This window comes from Danaus plexippus, chromosome 17, assembly GCF_018135715.1.
Source record: "Danaus plexippus chromosome 17, MEX_DaPlex, whole genome shotgun sequence".
In the NCBI taxonomy this organism is placed as follows: Eukaryota; Metazoa; Arthropoda; class Insecta; order Lepidoptera; family Nymphalidae; genus Danaus; species Danaus plexippus.
Window position 1 is genome coordinate 3277374 of NC_083548.1, and position 26001 is coordinate 3303374.

A 26001-nucleotide genomic window follows, 5' to 3' on the forward strand; every position below is an offset into this window, starting at 1 on the left:
TGTCAAAGTCAAAATATAAAATATTATCTAAAAGTTGTCACTAGTGTTAATGTTTTTACGGTTCTGGATACAAGTCCTTTTGAGCCTAAAAAATAATAAAACTGTCACTAGTGACCGGCTTAGGGTAGCCATCTCAAGAACTTTTCCTTAAAGGTATTTTTTAATTATACATATAATATAAATGTCATATATGTACCAACACTAAAAACTAGAAAAAATCAATGGTGAACTTATTAAAGAAAAATACTTTGAACCTTATTTTGCATAAATACTTGTTTGTCTCTTTATTACTTGTTGCAAACATTCATAATTTAACATTTCTGGAAAATTATGGCAGTCTGTGGATGAAATATAATTTTAAAAATTTGTCATTAATAGTAGATAAGACAAACAACAACAAAATTAAAAAAATATCTGCGTATTATAACCCCACAAACATGTTTATTTACAAAAAAAAAAAAAAAAATAAATAAACTTGTTCAGAACAAATACACAGATATCTAATATGAGCCCAGCAGACTTTTGCTGAGCACTTTCAACTTACCCCTCCGCCGAAAAGGGCAATTATGGGACACGCAATAAGTAAATTAAATAATTAATTGGCTTGCCTTCATCTGTTTTAGATGTTGAATGATCTTATCAGTTAAGTGGAGGTAGCCTAGCACCAATAATTTGATTGCCAGTAAAACCAATAATGCAACTTTTAGAAACCATGTCAGTTTAACGTAGAAGTGAGCATTTTGAAACAAATTACAGCCTTCTCTTCCTTAAGAAAACTTAAAAACTTTTCACATTACAACCAAACATGTCTGACGATTCTAGGTCTTCCTGAGCCTTAACCTTGATCATTTTGGCAATTTAACAGCTAAGTTGAACCAAAACATTTCTTTCACTATTAAATCCTACGTTAAAAAAATTGTAGCTAAACTCACTGATATACCCTTCCGTTTCCTGCCCGAATATAAACCCACTATCTCGGTCTTATTCCTCCTCCTGTTCTCGAAATAGTCTCTAAATACATCAGATCAGAACCCATACCAGTATAAATCAATTGCTGATACATCGTTAAAGAAAAAAGTTCTTTTTTTTAATAATGATCATTCCTATAATTATTGTATATGTACACAATTTTTTTTTTTGCATTTTCTACACATTTGACATATTAATCATATATAATTGATCATACGTTAATAAGTTCCGTCATAAGCATAACCTGAAGCAACAGCAAGAATTACGTAGATAAATAATTTTTAAATTGTTCTTAAACTTTATGTACATTTGAAATTGATTTTCATAAAAAGATTTATATATTGAGTGAATTAGAAATTTTAAATATTTTGAAACTTTTTCCTATAATATTTCATCAAGAACCCTATTTTAAGAGATAAACTGTTACCTTGAATATATAAAAAAGTTTTTTGCAATTCAATATTTGCAACTTTGCACAAATAAACTATTGATTGTAGTCCCATCTATCGTCCCATTGAGGTTTTATATTAATCATATAATTTAATTTTATGTACTGTCCCACAAACTGCCTATGTAAATATTACAAAATAAAACATGAGTTGACAAATTATTTCCACTTAACAAAACATTAAAAAAAAATGTGATGGCAATAGTCTTGGCCAGTATGTGATGTTGGGGTTCTGGGTGTTGACTTAGAAATTGGGGATGAAACTTTTTATTATAGAAGCTTAAGAGTTATGCTTGAATCTTTTGTACAGCTATAAATGGGTAGTCGTCAGAGCGCGTTCACCAAGCTATTGAGGATTGTAAATTGTATCGGGAGTTTGAGGTGGCTGTAGATTAGGAACATCATTCGAGAAATTCATGATCAGTGAAAATTTCTCGAATGGTGACCCCGTACCGGAAAGTGAAGCGTGGGTAGACCCCCCACCAAGAGGACCGATGAACCGCTCAAATAGGAATCGTATGGGAACATACGAATCCACTAGAATCTAGTGACTAGATCAGGCTTTCTAAAACTTTATTTAGCCGATAATAATTAAAAATAATTATAGTCTTTTTGACACGGTCCACACCCTTAAGAGTTCAACTAAATATAAGTTTATTTAATTACCTAAATTATTTATTCAATTCCGAATAGTTGCATTACAGAATACTTTATTATTTATTTATATCATGTTGTGACTTGTCGAAACTGGTATAGGTACGATTGAATGGCATTAGGAACGGGCATTTGACGTATTCTTTGAATAGATTTTATTTTTGAAAATATGAAGATCCCTATTATTATACTCCACCCTGACATTCTTTTACATCTCCCTAGGGTCTAAGTAAAGAAATCCTTCAGTAGCTCTACATAAACTTCTGAATAGAGCCCTTAGTGTAAATACTGATCATAGTTTGACTCAAGAAAATTATCATATGTCCTATCCTTTCTTTTTGTAAGTAACGTGTTATTTAAATTTAAGAAGGCATCAATTAAAACTGAGTATACGTCGTTTTTGGTCTGTAAGTTAACGTTCTTTGATATATATGTATTAAGTAAGATTTCTTATCAATACAGTTATCAATTTTTAGTTAGATAATATTTTGCTTAAAATAGGGAAAATTTAATGACAAGCAACACTAACTGTTATTTCCATGAGACAAAGCGGGAGAGCGATAGTAATAAGAGAAAGAGATAGCCGTATCGAGGGTAAGCTGGCCAGCGGACCACTAAATTTTACTATTTTTAAAAATCATATCTTATGCAGTAGGTAATATTTCTTCGCAGCTTATTTATATTTAATTATAAGTTTTATTATTTGAGATCTTTTTCACATAGTATAGTTATTAAAAGGATTTTTCAATGGTTTCCATTAGTAGCTAATTTAAGCAAATATTAGTCTGTAGTTCAGATGTAAATGTTTAACTTAAGTATTTAAATCTATATTTAAAAATATGTCCATAATTAAAACAAAATACTTTTTGTTGTACAAACAAGAAGGTAGATATATTTCGTTAGAACGGTAAACCCTACTCCACTTTGCGCGGCAGCGGTCAGAAGGCGGAGCTTATCGGCAAACTCGCGTCGAAGCTGGCTCCACTGTCAATTCGAGAGCTGCGAAGTGTACGCTCGTGTCTATTGCGTAGTGTGTTTATAGTGAAGTGTGTATTGTGAAGAAATTTCGAATGTCGTGAGGTGAAAGATTGTGTATTTTTTTAATCTGCAGTGCAACTTGTGCTATCAATACGATGTGTTAAGTGTAATAATAAGTGTGTTGTTCAAAATGTGTACGGCACCGTGGTGTGCAAAATTGATTTTTGCCACGTAGTGACGCGAACGGGTAATGATTCCTAATGTGGAGTTCGAAGCAAGATGGTTAGAGAGACTCGGCACCTGTGGGTTGGAAATTTACCCGATAACATACGTGAAGACCGAATAAGAGAGCATTTTAAACGGTAGGTAGCTTAAAACGTTTGAAATACAACTATCGCATTTAACAACTTTTATTACTTCAATAAAAAATACATTAGCATAATAACGTATACAATAAACTTACTGGGACCAAATATTTTATATAAGATAAATTTAAGTGACTAATGTCCTCACTAGCTCGTTTCGTGATATTAAATGCTACTAATAGTATAGTTTATAATAGAACTGAATTTTCTGTGAGGAGTTTTTTAAAACATGTTATTTTTTATCCTTGTTGTCATTCAAATTTATCAACATTTTTTTTTTCAACTTGTGTTAAATGACTTTCAAATATAACTTCTTTACCTTACCCTTTTCAATCGGAAAAACGTCATTATATTCTTTAATGGCTGACACTGTTTTAATTGATTTATGCCGTATTTTCTGAACTTTATTTTGAATGAAAAATGCAAAGCCACATCACGTCTTCATAAAGAGGCAGCAGGCACTCAAATGTTGATCAATATTGAAACAAAAATAAACGTCAAACAATGACGAAATATCATTTTAAACTATGTTAACAAATACCTGAAGTACACTTGTTTTTAATTATATAATTCCTTTAAGCCTTTACCTTGAAAGCTTGTTGTGATTGCTTAATGTAAGTGAGACTGAAATTAATTACTATTTATGTCTTGAATGAGTCTGCAAAGCATTCAAATCAATATATATTTCGCTTTAGACACGAAACTATATGTTTGATTTGTACATGTATATAGGTATATATACATATTCTTCTATAATACATACTCTTTGACCCCAAATTTTCCTTCAATCATTTTAATACAATACACCTATACAACTTATTCTGTTGACATAATAGATTTATGGATACGATTAACAGTAAAAAGTTAAAATAATTTGAAAATGTAAATTAAAATCTGGTCAGGGTCACAAGTTGCATTCTCTTGTTCTCTTTAATTCAAACAGTGTACTGTATTACATTGTGTATACAAGTTTATGTACAGTAGTCTTAATAATACATATGTATTGATGTCTCAGTCTAGACTCGCCTCTAGAAGCAATGGATACATTTTCATAACTTTTACAATTACATTTTTATTACCTTAAAATTTATTAACATTGGTTGTATAAAGCTTGCTACTGAACTAATATTTTACACAAAAACACACATAAAAACCAGTTTTATCTGTTGTAGTTTAAATATTTTTATGTGTATCTTTGCTGCATGTTTTGTTGTGGGTCTTCCAAGCTATGTGAGGATTCAGTTTACCTTACCAAAAAGTAACTTCGACAAACACGTGCAGTGCGTCGTTTCGAAATCTTAAGATCTACAGATTATACCATCACACAACAAAATGGCGTCAAAATCGTAATTATTTTGAGCGTAAATTTAAAGAATTTTTTGAAATTTGTACATCTAGATATATTTTTATTCGCGCCATAATATTTCGGAAGCTTCTTGGCATTTCGCCTCAACATCGTCTCGTGTTTATTTGAAAGCAAAACACTTATATAATACTAAAATATCGCCCATAAAAATCAATTTCAAATTTAAATTTATTAGGATAAGGTTTAGTTCTGAAGATACTTTCTATAGTTTATCGAAGTACCCGATTGACTACAAGTAAGGTCATTGAAATGTTCTTTCAATAATAAAGTTGATTATCATCCACGTAACATTAGTAGTAGTAACAAAGTCCGTCAATAATCCGTAGAAGTAATGGATGCAGAAACGTAGATGCCGCCTAATTTGACAGATAAAACGGCCACAAACATGTTGAAAGAATGTCCGCCACATGTCCCTTCTCAATAACACTTGTCTAAGTATGAGTTAGTATTCTCAAGCTAACAGTTTGAAGTTTTTTTAATTAATATTTGTATCCTAAGCTAAACCTAATGAGTTTTTATTAGTAGTTTTTCTTCGCAATGTATCTTCTCTTTTGGGGAATTAGAAATCTCCAATGTTACAAAACCTTACCACAAGACTATGGAAGCAATTCATGTTCAATACACATTTTTCTATTATATAAATATTTTTGAGTACGAATATAAGTATTTTGTAATTATGAAACCTTGAAAATATACCTTCAGACATGAATGGAACATCAGTATAGTTGGGACCAAAACAATCATCATTCGTTTTTCAAACAACAATTAAAAATCACTTAAATAGTAAAAATATATTATTTAATCTTTTTTGGTTAACAAAAATATATTATTTAATTCGTATCGTTAAATTATTAATCTTTTTTTGACACTATTTGTCTTAAAATAAATTAACCACATCATTATTAGGATATTATAAAGAGACACGCCATGATGTGTTTACTGTGTGCCAGGGACAAATTAATAAAGTAACAACCTACATACTGGTCTTTTTCGTGAATTAGAGTGACTTTACTATTTTTACCATATGCACTTAAGAAAACTCCAGTAGTTATCATTCGATCATCGTTTGAAAAAATACAGCTATGCACGAGGTTTGACAATTATTGGATCGGAATAAAACAAATCTAATTCAACAAGTTAGAGTGTGGTGGTAGAAACTTGAAAATAGCTGCAGATAATGCTTGAAAGATTGCAAAATTTAGACGACAGAAAACCCGAAAAACTTTGTGCTTTAAAAGGGCCAAAGAGACGAACTCACTATTTCTTTGGGATCGTTACCATATCAAACGGCTTAGTATTTTTTGCGGAGTGAAAAGAAAGTAACCACTATATGGAAGGCTCTGACTGGGCCCGAAAACAATACGAGGGGAATGGTCTGAATTTTGGAATACTTCCTGAATCAATTATTCAACTTTTTTGAAGCTTATATAGTATATTTATCTTAAAGGAATGTTCTTGAACAGGCAGCTGCTTCAATGAAAAGTTTTTCATTTTAAATATAAGTAACATTATTTGATTCATTTCCTCTAACATTATGGTATAGCAGCGTTTTAGTACGTTTACGACTATCTTTCTCGCCTTCCAAAAAAAGAATACTCATCTCAGATGGTTGTTTAGTAGGCTAAAGTGGTAGGTAACTGTGATAGAACTACATATTTGTCAGATTCTATTAAAAACCTCTGCTGTGTTCGAAATAACCCACGCATCGTCTTCACTTTTAATGATTTCATTTCATTGGAGAGAATTAAGTGTACTAAACAGAAAGTTTATAGGTTCTTTATAATTTTGCTATACTAGCAGTGAGCCCCTTGTAAGATCTAGATGTAGCTTTGTGAAGAACGGAGGGCTCTGGGTGCTTCACAATAAAAGTCAAAAGCGAGGGGTTCAGATATCAAATCTGTATTCGACCTAACTTTTCTGAGTAGAAAAACGAACTAGAAATGAAAATTAATAGGCTTCGAATTATAGTATCTAGAAAACAAAAACAGGCCCAAAACTAGCATCTATGGCGGTCTCTATCCACATGCAAGTATTATGCGAGAAAAAAGCTTGTGTGTAGAACACTAAGTAGGGCATGACAAATATTCTTTCAAGCCATCTTATGGTGAAATACACTTTACAGATGGGTGGGGGGTCGTTACATTTGTGTTATTTTTGCGTGAGAATGGATCAGACAGTAGGCACATTACCCCAAGGTATATAAAACGATGCTTTGCGGAAAATTGTTCGCCAAGGTAGTTAGCAGAACATGAACTATGCGTCTAACTATTACGTCTCAGGTGCACATTTCTCTAGTGTTGACGTTCTTAACATCGGACACTGTTAATTCCTGATGCAAATTTTATAACATAATTAGGTGGCTCCTATCCGCTTAAACTTTTTCTTGTTCCTTACAACTCGCCATAGTTTGATCAAAAATGTCCATTGATTAAAATTTCCGGCGTATATATCCTTAATAAGTTTCTACTTTTGTATATACATAATTGTTAAGAGATGTCTTAAATCATTTTTGATAATTTCATTCCCTTCTGTATGTAAACACTAGGTTCAAGTAAAGAAGAACATTTTTGTTTTTCGGTTTCTGCCAAAAATATGAATAGAGCGAATAGTATGGTTTTAGTTTTGATAATAATAACTTTTTTTGATTAGCAATATTTTTTAATCAATTAGCCATCAAGACACAATTTATTTCATTGTTTTAAGTCTAATGGATTTTAAACAGTTTTTCTTTTACTAAATAATACTGAATCTTAAATACTCGAAACTCCAATCTTAATTCTGATGTATAGTCTTAACAATCACGAATTAAACGTAACACGCATGTAAACCTCTAAATATACTTCCTACGTAACGTCTTTTTCTACTACTTTATGAAAACTAAAACAACATTGTGTGTATGCTAACCCATCGGTTATAAATTCTACTAAAAATATTATTACTAACGTTGCTTCAATTCTATTTTGCAATGTTGTCTCGCTCTAAAAGTAACATGGGTGCTAGGGCGGGGGACCATTTAGGCCGTTAACCTTTTGAGTAAATATTAATGAATATAATACAACGTTACGTAAAAAATATCGAGTGTATAAATAATGTCTTTTAATATATATTGTTATGTATGCACATCAAAGAACTTTTCTTTCTAAACAAAACGAACTACCTTTATGTCTCGTACCTTATATATGGAATAATTTTTTTTAGTCTGTGTAATGATATAAAAAAAATGTATGTGAACTTTTGAAACCGTTGCATGTGATGGTTCCCCTTTTATTCAACCGGCGAACCAACCGAACGATCGACACACCTTACGGCTCCGTCCGCTTTTGATAAATGTAGTGGCGCCGAGCTCGCTGACAAGAGTGGCAACGTCGCACGGCTTGTACCCATCGGACCGACTCGAACGACTGTGAAGATAGCGTTCGTGTCATACATACGTGTATCATAATATATTGAAATTAAATCCTACTGTTTTAATATTGCTCACAGGTTGTCTTCCTATTATATTTATTCGGTTATAAACAGATTATGCTACCGTTTCTAGGACATGGTAGTTTCTCTATTTCATATCAATTACCATTGATTTAATTTATTTTAACCGAATCCAAGATGGCGGCTTGGTGTCTGATGTTCCGAGTAGAATGTTATTTGAACGTAACTACATTGATTGAATAAGTAAGTATGCTCTTCTCGTAAAAAGACTTCGAATTGTAGATTTCATTCAATTTCATTAGTGTACTTTTAAATGTTTTATAATATGGTTATGTATTTAAAATAACCTAACGTTTTCGAGACACATCATTTGAGTTTTGAAGCCATTTTTGTATTTGTTTTGTTCTTACCACTATTATATGTATAAGCTATGAGTAAATACGGTTTTACACTGTATATGAAACTTATAGAATATACCAGAAGCAGTAAGTAGTATGTCATTGAGAATTGATATTCATAGGAATGGATTTCAAACGAATAAAAATAAGACGCTTGTCTAAACTTAAATAGGGAAGGCATGCCATGTCATTCGGAGACAATATATTATTAATTGAACATTTTCACTGAATTCAGATATCATTCTAATCTATACTACATGCTGTCTATATTGTTGATCGTTTGGCGTTCAATTAATATTACAAGTTATATGAGTGCTATCAATAATTCATTTTTATATTTCATACGGGCTTCATCTCGTAATCGCGTATGTTTAAATTAAGATAATATAACACGTGTCAGTCAATGGTAATGGCTGATCTTCCCAAGGTTGATATATTGTAATACGTTAGAGAAGATATTCTGATTTAAAATGTATTCAATGCTTTGGAAACTGTCTATTACAAAAGAAAATATATTCAAATCTATTAAAGTATGCAAGTGCGGTATATCCACGTGTAATTATTAAGGTTAAGAGCGAATCTATATTTGAACATATGAATCAATATTTGCTCAAATATAAAATTGTTTAAAAATAAGGCGGATGTTAAATAATGAAATTCGATTAAGTTATCAAATAAGGGAAAGATTTGTGAAAAACAACCCAGTATAGTTCCAAAATTAAATGATGGAAACCGATGTAGATGAATATGTGTGTGGTTATTATGCAACTCTGTGAGAGTAGAGGCAGCCATCCCGTGCAGTACCGCCAGCCCCACCCTCGGGCCGCGTCGTATCGACCTGCGCGAGCCGCCCGGGGCGCCGCTGGCTCTGCGTCCGACCGGATTGAACCCCTCGGCCCTCGCCTCGCCCCTCGACCCGCTCGCCTGTTTTGTAATAGCTTTTATAATATTACGTAATATGTGTACAAACTTGATAATGTTATGTACAAGAACATATACCTAGGACGCTAAATATTTTATAACCACACACATAACGAAAACCGTGATTTATATTTTGACCATGTTACTGTACTATGTCAGCTTATGAATCAATCTTTTTTAAAACACATCACATTCTCTATTTATTATTTGCATGTTTTTTATAGTACATGCAAAGTTATCAGTTTAAAAAGTAGCTAAATAAGAAACCGATAAGATAACGTAATAAATATGAGTCGTAATACAAGTCAGATAATTGTAACGCAACTAGACATATCGTAACATTTTTATTTACCCTATACGTAGTAAGTAATGTTTAAAGTTTTAAGTAACAAAATTACTTTTATAAGTATTATTTATAGTACCGCAATCGAAAAGTTTTAACATATCATATTTATAAACATATTTAATGACGTAATTATATAAAAATCTATTAAAAAAACGATAGTTTACTCATGATGAAGTAGGAAATAATACAGAAATATCACAACATAAGACGAATAACCGAACTTGCCAGCATGCAGTCAACAAAGTAGTTATTCAGAAAGTAGAGTGACGTCATGGAGCCGGTATCTGCCCTTCCTCTCCACCCCGCGAGCCCCTCGCCCCCACAGCCCCTCTCTCCCTCGCATCCTGGTGTTCGGGTTGCTCACGCTATCATCGACATGGTCTCACCACTACTACTGCCCGTTCCTTTATACACAGACGCAGTCGGTTTCACACGGAAACGGGCACAGCGGGCGCGGCCATGTTGTAAAAGTAAACTTGGCAACGCCGCACTAGACATCGACCGATTTAATCACTCTGCTGCCGCTTTTAAATTTCTCGTTATCTGTTCGTTATAGCTACATATTTACTGTACTTTAATTATTGTTTGTTCAAATTTATATTACCTATTATATTTTTTTATTGTTAATGTAGTATGTTAGCAAATTCATTCCAATAAATGTTTTATTCATTCCATTTTCCAACATTCATATGTTGTTCATATCTACCAATCGTCGGTTATGTCTTTATAGCTTGACAAATCCTTTACGCATTGTATCCTTGTCTAAGTATATGATTTTCTAGGATATGAACAATGCATGGAAATAAACACAGATTTAAATCAAAATTCAGAATGAAAACTAACGTCGAAGGCATATGAAATAACGAATAATTTACCGTATGGTATAGAAATGTTTTCACTACACAATGGCCGTGTATTAAAATTATAACGCAAAAATACTACCAATAAATTATTTAGAGCGGAGTGACGAGCTCTAAAGATGTATTATTATAATGAAATGTAGTAAAGCAAATGTCACGGAGTGGCAACGCCGCTTGTTGTTCGATATCATGTAGGAGCGGCAACGTCTCATTATCTGTAGTTTCGCCGCGTCATGTCGACGAGCACTGCGCGTTGCGGCGCGGTGCGCATTTGTATTTTATTCTGAGTGATGTTCGCTAGCATACAGTCCCATGTATGTATTGATATTTTATTGATTTCGTTGCAAGAGAATATTAAAAGTATTCGTATTACATGGAACTATATTTGTTTTACTCACTGGAAAAACAAAGCAAGTTTTGTGTTGGATTATCTGTACTACGACGTATCTACTTTTGTACATTACGATTTTAAAAAATCAATTAATTACGTGTAAATAATATTTAAACTTAGAAGTTAATCTAAAATAATGCCAAGTTAGTGGCACTCAAATTAATACGTGTTGAAAAGTTGTCTAGGAATGCATAAATATAATAGACATTAAATAATACTCTTGTGATTAATAAATACATCAATCAAGTCTGTTTATATTTTTAAACTATTTCCCGGAATAGTGTGTTTCAAGTTTTTTTTAAAGACTACATTGTTAATCTGTGTTAGATTTTAATGACGTATAGAATATGTATGGACATGCATCGTTTATAATATATTCACAGGAATTAAAAGTAAGTTTAGAAAATATACAACATTATATTTAAACGGTACTTATAGCATCATTTAACCCAGGAAAATTTTTGGTCCGTGGGTAAAAATATTATTGTTGTGTTTCATACACTGTTTTTGTATATATCAATGATGATAAATATAAAAAACTAGTTTTTGTTAGTGTAAATGTTGTAAACAAATATTGTTAACATTGAATTTTGAGTTACATCAGTAGATTTATGACTCTTAAACTACGCAGTAACTGACAGATGTAGAATTGAAATCTGTTTATTACAAAAAGTTTGGATAAATGTGTTGAGTACAAGGGGAATGGTCTAAGGCGACAACAGAATAGTGGTTGCTATTTAACAAAAATGTTGATCAATGCAATGAAAAGAAACAAAACGTAGACTACATGACGAAAAAGAAAGAAGCCAAAACATTCCATTGACCGTTTCGGAATGTTAATTGTTTAATGAAAAGAAAAAGTAGATTATTATTTTATTAAACATTACGCTGAAATCAGATTACGTTAATAATGAATTTGTTGCAGCTATGGCCGAGTCCAGAATGTCAAGTTATTGGGTCGAATGGAAAACGCAAGCGCGAACACAAACGCGGTTGCTAATAGCGGTGTGTGCGCCACTGTTGCCTTTATGGACATCAAGTCTGCTTCGAAGGCACATAACGTGGAGCACGTACTGGACGAACGAACTCTCACCACTGAGTATTACGAGCCAGCCGCAATACCATCGTCCGCGGGCGCGCCTTCTGCCGGGTCTTCACCTGCCGGCTCCGGCTACTCAGGTTCTTCATCCTCCGTGAATTCAGCACCCGTTCCCGTTACAACCTCGCGTTATCATCTTTCGTAAGTATAGCTTCCTTTTAGCGGTCCCTGTTATCTGCAACTATCACTGTACAAAAAATGAAGAAAATATTTTTATATGGTTTCATATAAGGAAATGTTTCTATATACAGAGCATCCGCCGTTGATTATTGCCTATAGGAACGTAGATTTTTGTCATCGTCGAATGCAATGCAAACAAAGATAATACGACCAATTCACATTTGGTGGAATGTGATATTTTGCAGATATCAATATTTGTTTTGCTGCGACGTGCCTTTTGACGGTATATGTCGTGTGGTGTCCGTGTGCCATTTGATATCGATAACTGTATTAAATCGAAATATAATAACGGATATGTCAGAATATCGCTTGATGCTTGCAAAACCCGTGGTAATTTATACCCATAGAGTATTAATATAGCGTAAGCATGTTCGTCATTAGTCCTCGCACACGTATGGATTCCGCCGCCGCCAAGACAGTGAAATTGCGGTCATCACTCATGGATTGCAGTGTTATACTTGGATTGCAGTGGGGAAATCACCCGATAAAGTGACAGTGCAGTGTTATCAATAAATGTGTCGGTCTGTTCGTGTACAGAAAAAAAATACATGCTATACTTGGAGTGCAGTGTATTTTAGATGAACTAATATCACTGTGGCTGGCGGCGGTTCCACGTCCTATTTGTATGCACCTTATTATTAACGCTACTGTTATCAATCTGTGTTCATTCTTGTTTAACACATTTTATAACATGTCTTTACTAAAACTTGTCTTAACAACCTCGGATTTATACTTTAATATATATTAAATATGTAATACCGAATATGGCTTATATCGTAGGAGTAGCTTAAATAACTTTTAGATAAAATGTATTAATTTTAATTACAAGGAAATAGTTCTTATGAACTTGTATTTTTTCTGTTCTGATCTAATATCCCAATATATATATCTTAATTTTCAAAATTTTCATTTTATCGTATGGAATAGTTTCCCTTGCTTTTTAAATACGACACTAAGTTTATACATAATTAAAAACAATTTTAGTATTCTTTATTTTCTACAAATAATAGAAAACAATTTTTTTTTTGTATAAAATAAAGAATACTAAAAAGAATTGGATCTTTTTTCTAAATACTTATTTATTATTTAATATTAAACATTTGAAGATAACATTGTTAACATACCTGATACATATAATACAAAAATGTTTATTTTTATTCCTTGAAAAGTAAAATAGTTTTATTTCAAGAAGTATGAGATTGTATTTTTTTAAATAAAATATTAGGAGTTATCTGTCAAACGTAATAATGTTCTTTGGATCTGAATATAGTTATTCTGATATAATTATAGATCTAAGTCTCATAACGTCATACATATATATATTTTACATAGCGTACGTTGCATAATTATGAGACTGCTGTTAGTCATAAGATAGTAAAAAATAAAACATAGACGGAATAGGTATTCTACAACTTAAGACTAACATGTTTTATTTATAAGTAATTTGTTTGCATCATCCATTATGATATCTACGTCAAAAGATCTTGATTTTTCTCAGAAGGATGAGTCACCGTTGTGGAAGTGTTATTTAGACCTGAGTTGACCGAAAAAAATCTCTTTTGTCAAAAAAACTACTGTATGTTTACTGTTCACCACCGCCATTACTATGTTTAAAGATTTAAATCTAAATCGACATCAGATTTTTCTTTAAGTAAATACATAGAATCTTAACTGAAATTTTTATATTCATTCTATTAAATCTGCCTTTATATATTTTAAAAAAATAAACCTCTACTTTTTAATTTTTATATTAAGTATTATTTTCTTTACATATGCAATTCCTGTGGTACTCAAATGTGAAAATCATTATTATGAGAAAAAAAAGAGCTATACGTTTACAAATTACAAATGCGAAATATTTTAAATAAACTTTATGCTGTTTATTTATTACATAGCATTAGTACAAAATATTTGTCATTTGGAAATGTTTCACAGTATTAAAATTGTTTACAAGTTTAAGTAAAAATAGAAAAGGTTTGAAAAATATTCAAGAAATTGAGATGTCATTAGATTTCCAAAAAATGTTAATATTTTGACAATTTATAATTTGAATGACATATCTTTGTAATAATTATCTCAGTTAACATGGTCGTGGTGTACAGAAACTAAGAAAATGTTGAAGACTCGTCAAATTTTTGTGATTTAAAAGTAAACTCGGGTCTACATATGGATAATCATTATAAACGCTATAGCTTTCTGCTGTTAAAAATATATAACAGATTTTTTTCTTTTATGTCGTTAATTTTTTTAATGCCGTAGAACTTCGTGATAAAAGCCAAAGCTAATGGCATGAATAAAATTCATTTTTGAATATGTTTCAACTTGATTAAGGTAACTTGTTTCGAATAAAAAAGGTTTCCATTTCATTTAGTGAGGATCCTTGTCGAAGATGCCATAAAAACGTCAACAACAATGAATAAACATTTCTAGATGAAGTAACTTGTTGAACTATACGAGGGTTTTGGTTGGCTTCTTTTTTAATAAAATATCTCGGAGGAGTAAGTCGAAAGTAGGAAAGTTATTTAAATTGTTATATCGGATTGTAATATTCGTTTTATGGAAAGTGAGTTTATTCTAATGGATTGGCATATGTAATTAGCAAATTTTTATAAACATTTAGCTTTTGAGTTAAACGATTAATTTTCTTTTCCTTATATTACTGGACTAGTTCTCACCTCAGATATGTTGCATTGAACATAATTATAATTTATCACAAACTCGGTCTAAAGATTCTGGTTTTAAGTTAATTAAAATTTATTAGTTTTTATAAAAAGCTCATTTAACCGGTTTCCTGATTATAGCACGAGATTGGTTTTGTATTTCACAATCTTCCTGTCCGTCTATCTTATTTATTATGAAAATGTAATGTTAAACGAGAAATAACACGGAAGAATTATTTATTATTCAGGATATGGCATGGAATTCAAGAAATTTTCGTTCTATTATTAGCCGTCTTTTGGTGTGTTTAGAATTTCTAAAAGATATAGATTTTCTTATTCTCACTATAACACAGCCTTCTGAAACAAGAATCATGAATATTTACAACGTGTTAGTGTTTGATCTTTCTCCAAAAGTTATGTTAAGGTCTTAACAGATATTATTTGGAGAATATTTTATTAATTCAATGTTTCTATCGTATGCAATATTTTGCAGTAATACCTTTTAACGGACGTGATTTACTTGTCGACTAAATATTTCCGGTATAACCGGTAATGTTAGGCAACTCTTGAGTAAAAATTTAAATAAATTTAAATGATAATAAATTCCTTTTTATTTTTGTAAAAAACAAATTCATATTTAGTATTTGTTTTGCTTATGAACCTTATTTTAGGGACGTTGTTAAAAACTATTGTCAGAATGTTTATTGTAAAAGTTTATTATTATTGAAAATTACAATAAAAAGTTATATATCCTTATTTTCTTAAAGCTTCCTTTTGTGTTAGTAAACTCAGACTTATTCAAAATTACACAAAAACACATTTCAATAATGCAAATAGCTAAGTGTAATGAGAAATAATAGTAACAAAAACCGTTACATAGCAACATTACTGACAATACAATTGTTTATGCTATATACTACACTATTTATAGAAATATGAGATCGAAATATGTATTTTTTTCAAATGGCTGCACCCATTTCAGGTCATGCGTATCGCGCAATCTTAATGACTGTTATGGTCGGAAGGTTAACGTTTTTTTATTTTTGGTTTACAGACTTGAAAAAAAATTCAAACTTAATATTATGGATTAAATCTTTTCTTTCTTCTTTTGTTCTTTTAGTTTCAATTTAATGTTTCCCCTGTTCCCGCTTTGTCCATTACTCGCTCAGCTATCGGGTCCTAATGATCATTTCACTTTGTTTCGCGACATCAGATAATTAACGTTGGTTTTCAGAAACATTGACATTGCGTTATACGTTTGACTCCATTTTTAATGCAACCTAAAAATTTGTCAGACTTGAGATTGATTTTTATTTATTCCGATACATCTATTTTTATCAAATATTTGAAGAATCACCGAATTTAAGATTGCTCTTTGATCCATTATGTATATCCGTTATTCTATCTATATATATGAAAATAAGTTCCTTTGTATTAAGGAATTCATTCAATTTCAATTCATGAACTAATCTATTTGTCCAAATAACCATTTCAAATAGTCAAAGACATCCTCAATGTCGGTGGGTACACTTCAATCGGTCTGTTAGAAAATGATCGCTCAAACGTAATACATCGTTGAAAACAACTGCCATGACCCTTACCTTTTTTTCTTTTTTATGTCTGTCATAACGTGAGAGACGTAATACTAAAGTTGTTGATCATTATAATCAAAACTTCTTAATATGCCATTTGATCAATACATACACTCCATTGAAGAATTTAGATAATTCACAGAAAATACCAGTAGTATTTAATTCCAATAGACTTCTGTATTTAAGAAGCGCAGCATTAATTGTTGATTTACTTTTCCTATTACACCATGTATCACACTAACTAAATATAACACCAGCTATTTCTATTAACAATATTTTCAAATTATAGGAAATGTGACTTATCAAAATGCTACGTAGTTTTAGTGAATGCAAGTAAAATAATGATATATTAGATCAAATGTTGTTATGAAAAAATGTGATATATACCAATGTGGAGTTAGTTTTCGTTGAATATAATGTGACATTTACTATTTTTTTCTGGACCAACAAATAGATGGGTAGATACCCCTCAAGAACACAAAAAAAAATTACATTGTGAATATTCCCTTATATTTTTTTCCACCTCACCATGATCCAATAGCTTTTATCGTCGAGTCCTTATAGTGTGTCTCTTCTACTGAGGGTTTCTACTGTCACATAATTACTAAGTATCAGATTTAAATTATTAGAGTAGAGTTGGATATTATTGGTGTGATATCTTTAGATTTTGTACATTTTATCGTACTTTCTCGCTTTTTAAATTGAGCGGATCCGAAAAATTTTGTCGCCAAATAGTTTGCAAAAAAGCAAATCCTTTGTCTTACGAAAAAGTATATTTAAACTTAATAATATTTTTAGTGAGTTATAGGGACGGTAAACAGGTACAGGTGAACACTACTCTTAAAATTCTGCAAGGCTTAGACAGTCACTGAACATATACAAAAAACATGGCTTAACAAATTTTGATTGAAAGTGAAACATGACATTTATTAAAGAAAGGTTAATGTCATTGTCTTAAGGTCAATGTGCTTTGTACTCTTTTATATAAAGACAACAATTTTATCTCGAGCATCGTAACTAAAATTGGCATAGTGGGTGGTTTTTGAGTGTAGAGTATGTTGCTCTAGTGTTATTGATTAAAACCAAATTTACCAGTCTTACCGTCTTTTTGAGTTATTTTTATTATTCATGATTTAAATTTGTGTTACAACAATTGAATTTTTAACTGTTATAAAGTTTCACAAGGCTTAATTCTACAAGACCTAGTCCCTAAAATTCTACGAGTCCTCAAATCAGATATATAATAGAGAATTTCACCACGATGATGACATCGTGGTTTTATGACTGACCTTACTTATTACTTATGACATCTTAAAAGTGTTTATTATTGAAAATTAAGAATCATTTGTGATATTAATAAGAAGACTGACTACATATGATGCAGCCATCGCTCTTTCCGTCTAATCATATGATAAATTATTATAAAAAGGAAACAGAAAGTGAAAAAAGGGAATTTAAAATAACTTAATTAAATTAAGTAACCACAAAATAAAGATTATTAAAAAAAGGAAGAAGTATAAAGTAACAGATTCGAAAAGTCATAAAACGACAAAGAGAAGACTTGAAAGACATAGGATTTAAATTTAAAAAGTTCTTTCAAAAAGTGAAGAAAGGCAGGAAGCCTTATATAAAGAGGAGTTTGTTTTGTGAGTTGGAAGGAAAGAAGTAACGTTGGATTACGATTGGCAAAGCTTATATATGAAGAAAAGGAGATCGTTTTGCCATTCGCATAAGTCGCGTAAGCATCCGACTCTAACAAGTTACACTAATAAAAAAACTAAATAATGCGTTATTATTTTACAAGTGAGAAAAGTGCGTATGGATAAGTGATCAGTGTTGTGTGTATTGTTTGTGGAATATTAGGAGTGATTTATGTTATTTTAGTAATAGATATTTAATGTGCTTCGCTATAAACGTTATATCTAGAAACTGCTTCTCGAAATTTGTAAATGTTCCACTTTATATTAATGCAATCAATTTTAGTACTGTAATTGTTTGATATTTTAAATGATATAATTTTGAATGTATTGGTACCTTGAGTTTTATTTTGTATAATAGAATATGAAATCCTCAACTTTCATAACGTATTCAAGCATCTTTACTCATACCTTAAGATTTTTTTGCTATTTTAGTCGTTGATGTTTCTTGATTTAATGCCAACGTGTTATTCTCTCCTGCATATATTTAATACAGTTCAAAGTATTGACAGAGATTTTGGTTTAAGCTGAATGTAGAACAAATGAATATGTACTTCAACCACAATGGGTGCCATTATGTATCAGAATCATAACCTTTCTCCAAAAAGGAGAAAAGAGGAAGAAAATTATTTTTTTGCCAATGTTGAAATTGAACCATCATTTCCTATTTGTGACCAAGGGAGACAAGGGAAAAACATACGTTGCGACATCTTTAAAAAAATTAAATTTAAGACTAGGATCCCTAATAAGAAATATTATAGATGCTCGTTCGTTGATTTATAATTATAACAAATAATGTAGATCTCTGAATATATATTTATTTAATTCCACAATTATTGTTAGATAAAGGTAGTCTTAATTTGAATCTTGTCAGCTAAATCTTTCGAAGTATTGTACTATGTAAATATTATAATTAAATAATAATTAATGTCGAAATGCAGGGAAAATTCTAATAAAATTGGAAAATTTATTCAAACACCTTTTAAACTAATTAAGGTATTTTAATTTTCTTAAGCTATTGTTCAATCAATCAGATGCAAACTATTGTTTTCAGATTAACAGAAAAAGAAATGAATTTTACTTCATACTTGATACTGTTTTTAAATTTCTTTTATAAATCACGAAATTCTTCAAAATATTTGTCTTAAACTCCCGTATTCAAGGAGTCGTTTTCTGTGATGTGTGATGTGACCTCAATAACCGCTTCTAATGTAATATCCTCCTGTACCATGTCATGACTCTTCACTATATACATTGCCCCTTTCAATATTTTTCATCTGAGGATATAGACATTTTTAAGTGTAGTCTATTATTATAAATACAATACGGATTCGGTACCCAAGCGTCAAGACGAATAATTTTGACACGTCAGAGTTTAGTTACGCGCTTTGCGAGCTACCTTGCAGTGAGCGAAAGGTTATGTTTTGATCAAATATATTGTACCGATGCTGGTAAGTGCCAGTCAAACTGCCTTTTCTCGTTATTTAACTTCTATCCCCTGAGGTGTCGAAATGAAGTTTTTGGAGCAAAGTTTACAATAATATCTTGGTCTTCACATTGTAACACCTTTATATACCTCTCATATCTGTCGGTTTCTTCAGATTCAGGTTGGGCTCTAGTTGTTTCAGCTGCTTAATTGTGAAAGTAACTTTTCTATTAGCGATAGCATAACCTGATAACGCTACATTATTACATCTCCAAGAATATGCATCACTGCAAACGTGGTACACGTAAAAGTTTCTCAAAACTTTAATTCTTTTATATTCAATAAAAGTACCGCCCCATATACTCTTTTGCAATTAAGGACCCAGTGTCTTTAAATGATACAGACGAATTAATTAAAATCTATCAAATAGTTTTGCAATCAAAGGGATATCAAGTTTATTTATTATTACGGACAGAACACATTTTTAAAACTGATATATTTGTTAGAGTAAATTAAAAGGGCGTGCCGTGTGATATTAAAATTGTGTTTGATATATTAGGGAACATGTCTCTGTTAATATAATAAAACCGTGCTGTGACCTCTTTCTTGTAAGTTCAAACTACACCTTTATAGTTTACTTGATGATTGAATACATTTTGAGCGGGGTAATTACTTTTTCACTAAATCCGCAAAATATGTTTTACTTGAATAACAACATTAAATATCGTGTCCTGCGATTTGCCCAGGTTCGGCACTGTCAGTTTGGAGAAGATTCCTTTCAATAGGGACAAATTTAATTTATTATTAAATTATAAATTGTTTGTTATGTCGAGAAAATTGATTTACGTGATAGTTTTTTTACGATTAATAAAACATAAACATCAAAATATTATTTCTGGAAACACAATCTAGTATTCATAAAGAGCTATTTAAGATCGCTTACTCATTTGAATATATCTCAGTTCAAGTGCCAGAACTTAAATCTTTTTTGTGGTTGTTTTGTTCGTATTCCTGCATTCAAAACCAAACCACAAATTTCTTACTTGTTACCTCATGAGTACTTTGAAATTTCGAAAGCGTAAAAAAATATTGAAGCGACGTTAACTTTCATAAACACAAAAAATAATGGTCATTTTCATCAAAATCTTCAGATTAAACTATAACAAACAGTTTTTATAATAGGCTGAATTAACACTATTAAAGTGATCACGTAGACACAGAGCAAGGCCACGATATCTGATATTACTTCTAAGAACTTGAAGTTACAATGATGTCTTTTTATCGTAAACAGAATAAAATAAGACGTAAAGATTGTTAAAAACAAACAAAAAGGGTGGCAAATTACATCTAACTTCTGTATTAGAAACGAATAGTGAAAGACGTAGTAAAATTATTTAAAAACCCTTTTATTTTATGTAATATATTAGTACTTCTCTGGGGCTTTATAAATATAGTGGTGATTGTATACGCTGCTTTCTTAAATCAATTATAGTCGCCTGAATACAAAGTATCAATATACTGTTACATGATATGCCGAATACTTAAATTATATATTTTGTTGTAAAATAAATGATTGATATTTTATACAATCATATATACTTTTATTGGCTTTCATTTAATTTACATTGTGTCTTATATGTTGGTATATACAATCATTTAGTTTAAAATGTTGTATTCACGTTTAATTTGGATAATAATAGTGAGGTACGTGACGTCTTTCTGATTTCAATATGATATCAATTGAATTGACAGTAATCCATTAAATTGGGAGATAAACTTCTTATCAACAGATGTTCTTAGATGCGCTGAATTTAATAAATTTTATTAAAAAAATTTAATACCTACACAATACTTCGATATTTATAAATATTCGATATACCTTTTGTAAATCACATAAAAATTTGTCGTCAGATTTGACTGCACATTAAATATAGTAGTGTAATGCCTAACTCAAATTTGCATTTTCTTACTACACAAGTTGTGTTTTTCGTTCATAAATATTATATACAGTATTAACATAGATAATTAAATGAAAACGATCTGAAATAATACTAGTAGTGACTAAAATCTCAGTGATGAATAAATATAACAAAGTCGAAATCATTCCGTCAATTCAAAGTATCGCGGCCAAATAGTTTTGTCCAATGTTCGGCTAATTGGCCAGGCAGGTCGCAGAATTATCGGCATTTGGCGTTTGGCCATATATGATATCCGTTACAAGTCGAATTTTAATATATTCAATATACATATTTCGTTTGTTTGGTAATAAATATCTCGCCTGAAACATAATTTCTTGTGTTTTGTAAATATGAAAAAATGATTATAATCAATTTTAATTAGGTTGTTACATCTTTCTTTTCGAGTGTATTATATTAAACTAGTTAATAATATCTTTTAATATATTATTCGCAATCAATGAAAAGCGATATAAATCTATAGGATTGGAACAAATGTTAATTATGACCATAAAACTTGACTTGCAGCAAATTTAAAATAAGGTTAAGAAACAATTTCAGAACTAATTAAAAAGTTTTTTTCTTCTTCATATTTCGAGTTTATTTATGTTGATATTACATCTAAAAATAAATTTTTCGTAATACATAATTACCGTTCATATAAATTTTTACTAATGTATTAAATGAAGTGTGATAATTTTATCTCTATTTTCTTTATATTTTCATCAATGACCTTCGCCGCTGAAGTAGCGATTCGTGAACTTGAATTTAAAAAGGCTATACATAATGGTACTAACAAAGATAAAACGATAGGTGAAGTCTTACATATCTCACATTGCCATTGGCAGTATTTACCACATAGGCACAGATATGATATAGAATGATCATCCACGTGAAATGAATGACATTGAAAACCCTACTACGGTACTGTGAAGGATTTGAGGATAGAAGCGCGAGAAGGTCTTCTGCTTCGTATGGCTTCACATATTTGTCGTCGGATCGAAGCACTAGTTCCAAATAGTTACAGAGACTCCATTCGATCAGAATTAACGCATTCTGCAAGCCTCTTCCCATTTTGTATGTTAAATATTGTCTAGAATTTGGTATATACATTATACATCTTAGGATGCTGCAGCGAAGTTACAGTTCAGTTTTTGGTAGGGCATACAAGTCCCACTTTTACAAATGGGAACTCGCGTAGCTGGTATTTCCGTTTGATAAAACATAAATAAACCTGCTTTAAATCTATCTATATCCATGTGGCTGGAATAAGAAATAGACATATAGTATTCGGGACTGCTGTCCCCTTTACATCTGATTGATGGAAAGGATAAAGTTTAGTTGAGTTCAATGTTGTTTGAAGAACATTCTCCTGTAACTTATTATGTATATGTCACTTTATTATTACTTACATATTTTTTTATGACAAGACCAAAATTTAAGTAAGGAAGTTATCGTTTATATAGGGAGGGGATTTCATCATTATAACTTAAGTTGGGACCATTTTTTTGTCAGTGAAATTGTAAATCTGCTTGCTCAGTTGATTTTAGTTTTCAATTTAATAATTCGTCTTTTGTCTGTGCTTGTGATCAGCAATAAAAAGTCTTCTGCTTGGAAATTTCTATTTTGTCGACTGATCGACGTAACTCCGATTGGTATCTCTTTTGGGGTATTTAGTTAGTTAAGTTGAAAAAATAAACATTTTTTTAAATTCAATAACATATTTAATCGTTTACAAATCTTTACAAGATTTTTTTATTTACCAACATTCATTTCTGTACTGAATTAGTAATCGATCAAATTGTATAGTGTAGACGTTTGAGATAGAATTTAGAAAATGTGTCTAACATAAAAAATATGATTACCTTTCAACTAAATCCTTGCAATAACCTATTAAAAACTCAAATTTATTTTCCATTATAATATTAACAGGATCCTTTTTATCCAATCCTTTCAGTTTACTTATTTAAGTTTTGCTAAATAATGTTTATTTAGGTTTTCATTGTACATCGACGGATTTAAAAATGGACGTTAGTGTTACTTTGAGTTCTGAATCATTAAAACGAAGAGAATTTTTGTTTAACAAAGAGAAACAACCTATTCTAGCCTGCCGATAACTCTGTTATTAGGCCATTCGTAGTCTTATACAAGTCATTAAAATCAAGTTTCTTATTCTACTCGACTGGCCGTGTTGATATACATGGCATTTTGTACTCTGACTGAAGAATATTTTATTTGATATAATTGTTATATGATAGGACACATCGGATTCGAAATATCATGTAGGTTTTGAGGTTCCTTCTAAAGATTATTTTTGACTTTTCTAAATATTTTAGTTATTGAATAGGATAACAAAAAACGTAAATAAATTTTGCCAATTGCTCTCAAAGAATAATTTTTAATAATTTAATTATTACTTATGGGAGAGTTAATTTTTTTTTTGTTGGTTAGGGAATAATATCTTGCAATAATTCAGTTTTTTTAGGGATGAAAAAGAGTTCCAGTTGTAGTGTTATTAAATGTTTAAGTTGTAATATAATACTTTATAGTCTAATTTATATCAATGTCTGATATCCAAAATATTTTGACTATTTTCAAAGTATATTAAGATACCAGCATAGCTTTAATCCTTAATAAAGCTACAAACTGTGAAGAAAACTCTTCAGATGAACTAGCAAAAAATATACAGCGAGTAATTTTAATTAGCATATAAAATATAAAATTCATAACAGTAAAAATACCCTGTGTTAAAAAGTATCCAACTTCCAAAAATGGTATGTATATTTTTTGGGGAATTTTAAACATAAATTATATTTTTCTTTCTAATATTATTATCAATATCCGTATTCAACATGAAGTTTTAATAATATCAAAAAATATAGAAAACATAATGTAGAAAATAGAAATAAATAAATATGCAGTATAGTCCCGTTTTTGACAAATATCATTAATATACCTCAAAAAATAATTAGAAATGTTATCGGTGACATTATTATTTATTTTATATTTTTACAATCTTTGAATTATGACTACATTAATAACTTAAGGTCCTGAAAAATTCATCCATTTTATAAAATTCTCATTTGTCCATCCCTCAGATAATTTCTTTTTATGCTTGTGAAGATGTCTTTAACATCTGTCAAGGAGAGGCCCTTTCCATTGAAGTCGCTTCAAAAGTATACTTTACTAACTTCCGAAAATGATATTTGATGTTAATCAGTAATACCTAGACACTGAATTTAATCTGAAACATTAGATTTCAAACATATTTTCTCGTTTCTGTTGTGTTTTTTGCTGCAAAAGGTTTAATGAAATAACATAACGGAGAAGAGATCAAAAGTGTTTCTTTACTTTAATTAATATGTAACAAAAATAATTTAATCAAAACTGTTGAATGATTAAAATCAATTTTTTTTTAAACTCCATATTGAATGCAAATTCTTTTTTGTGTCAAGAACATATAAATTTATTAATTTAATTATATATAATTTCATTTTATATAGTTAAATTAACAAATTTATGTATCTGACTGTTTTTAAACATGGACGAATAATAGGACCTTGTAGATATAAACTAATTTTGGATGATATAACTATATAATTAAATTTTAAATTTCTGTTTCTAACATTAAAGCAATGTTGAGTTAATACTTCAATTATAATTTATAAAGCAAGTGGATCATGACATTTTGGAGGTGGCAGATTTGATTCTTGCTTATGGTAATGAATTTTCAATCTATATTTTCTAATTTAAATTTAAGTTTTATAAATTACTTTTTCTGTATTAGGTTATATATTTAATGATAGAGTGTCGGCTATTTTTATAATTTAAATAATTATAAAACATTATAAAGACGTTATATTATTTATTTTGTTTTAAAAAGCAGCAGATTCCAGAGATTTGAAGAGTCGAAAAGTGGTGTGAAAAAGATTAATCTCTATTATTTTAATTATACGGAAAATTGAAATTACCATAACTTTATGGGTGTCGCATTGGTAATATTAAATTTATTATTATTAGAAGTAGTAATACTAGTCACGGTGTAATAATATCAATAGCGACTATAAATTAAGATAATCAAATTTAGTTGATGATTACGATGTGTATAAATATAATAAAGGTAATAAGTTTTTTTATTAGTCAGATGTTAATTATTCGATATTTGTTTATTCTGTATTTCATTATCTCTAATTCCTTATTGGTGAATCTCGAAATGGGATGTTTCTAAATAGTTTAAATGTTTAGGGATGATTTAGGTTATTAAGAGTTT

The 26001-nt window shown here is 30.3% G+C and overlaps 1 protein-coding gene across 3 annotated transcripts in view; it reads left to right on the forward strand.

Annotated features, from left to right (window-relative positions):
• Window positions 1-3048: 3048 nt before the first annotated feature.
• The window catches only part of LOC116771509 (protein split ends), a 57744-nt gene continuing 34791 nt past the window's right edge, over window positions 3049-26001 (forward strand). For 2 of the 3 annotated variants that reach the window (XM_061523113.1, XM_032663378.2), the window contains exons 1-2: window positions 3049-3411; window positions 12048-12362. In XM_061523113.1, coding sequence (XP_061379097.1) covers window positions 3329-3411; window positions 12048-12362 — 398 coding nt within the window. In that variant the 5' untranslated portion in view covers window positions 3049-3328. Of the gene's footprint in view, window positions 3412-11499; window positions 11515-12047; window positions 12363-26001 lie in introns of those variants that run through there. The other variant, XM_061523114.1, reaches the window with a different exon arrangement.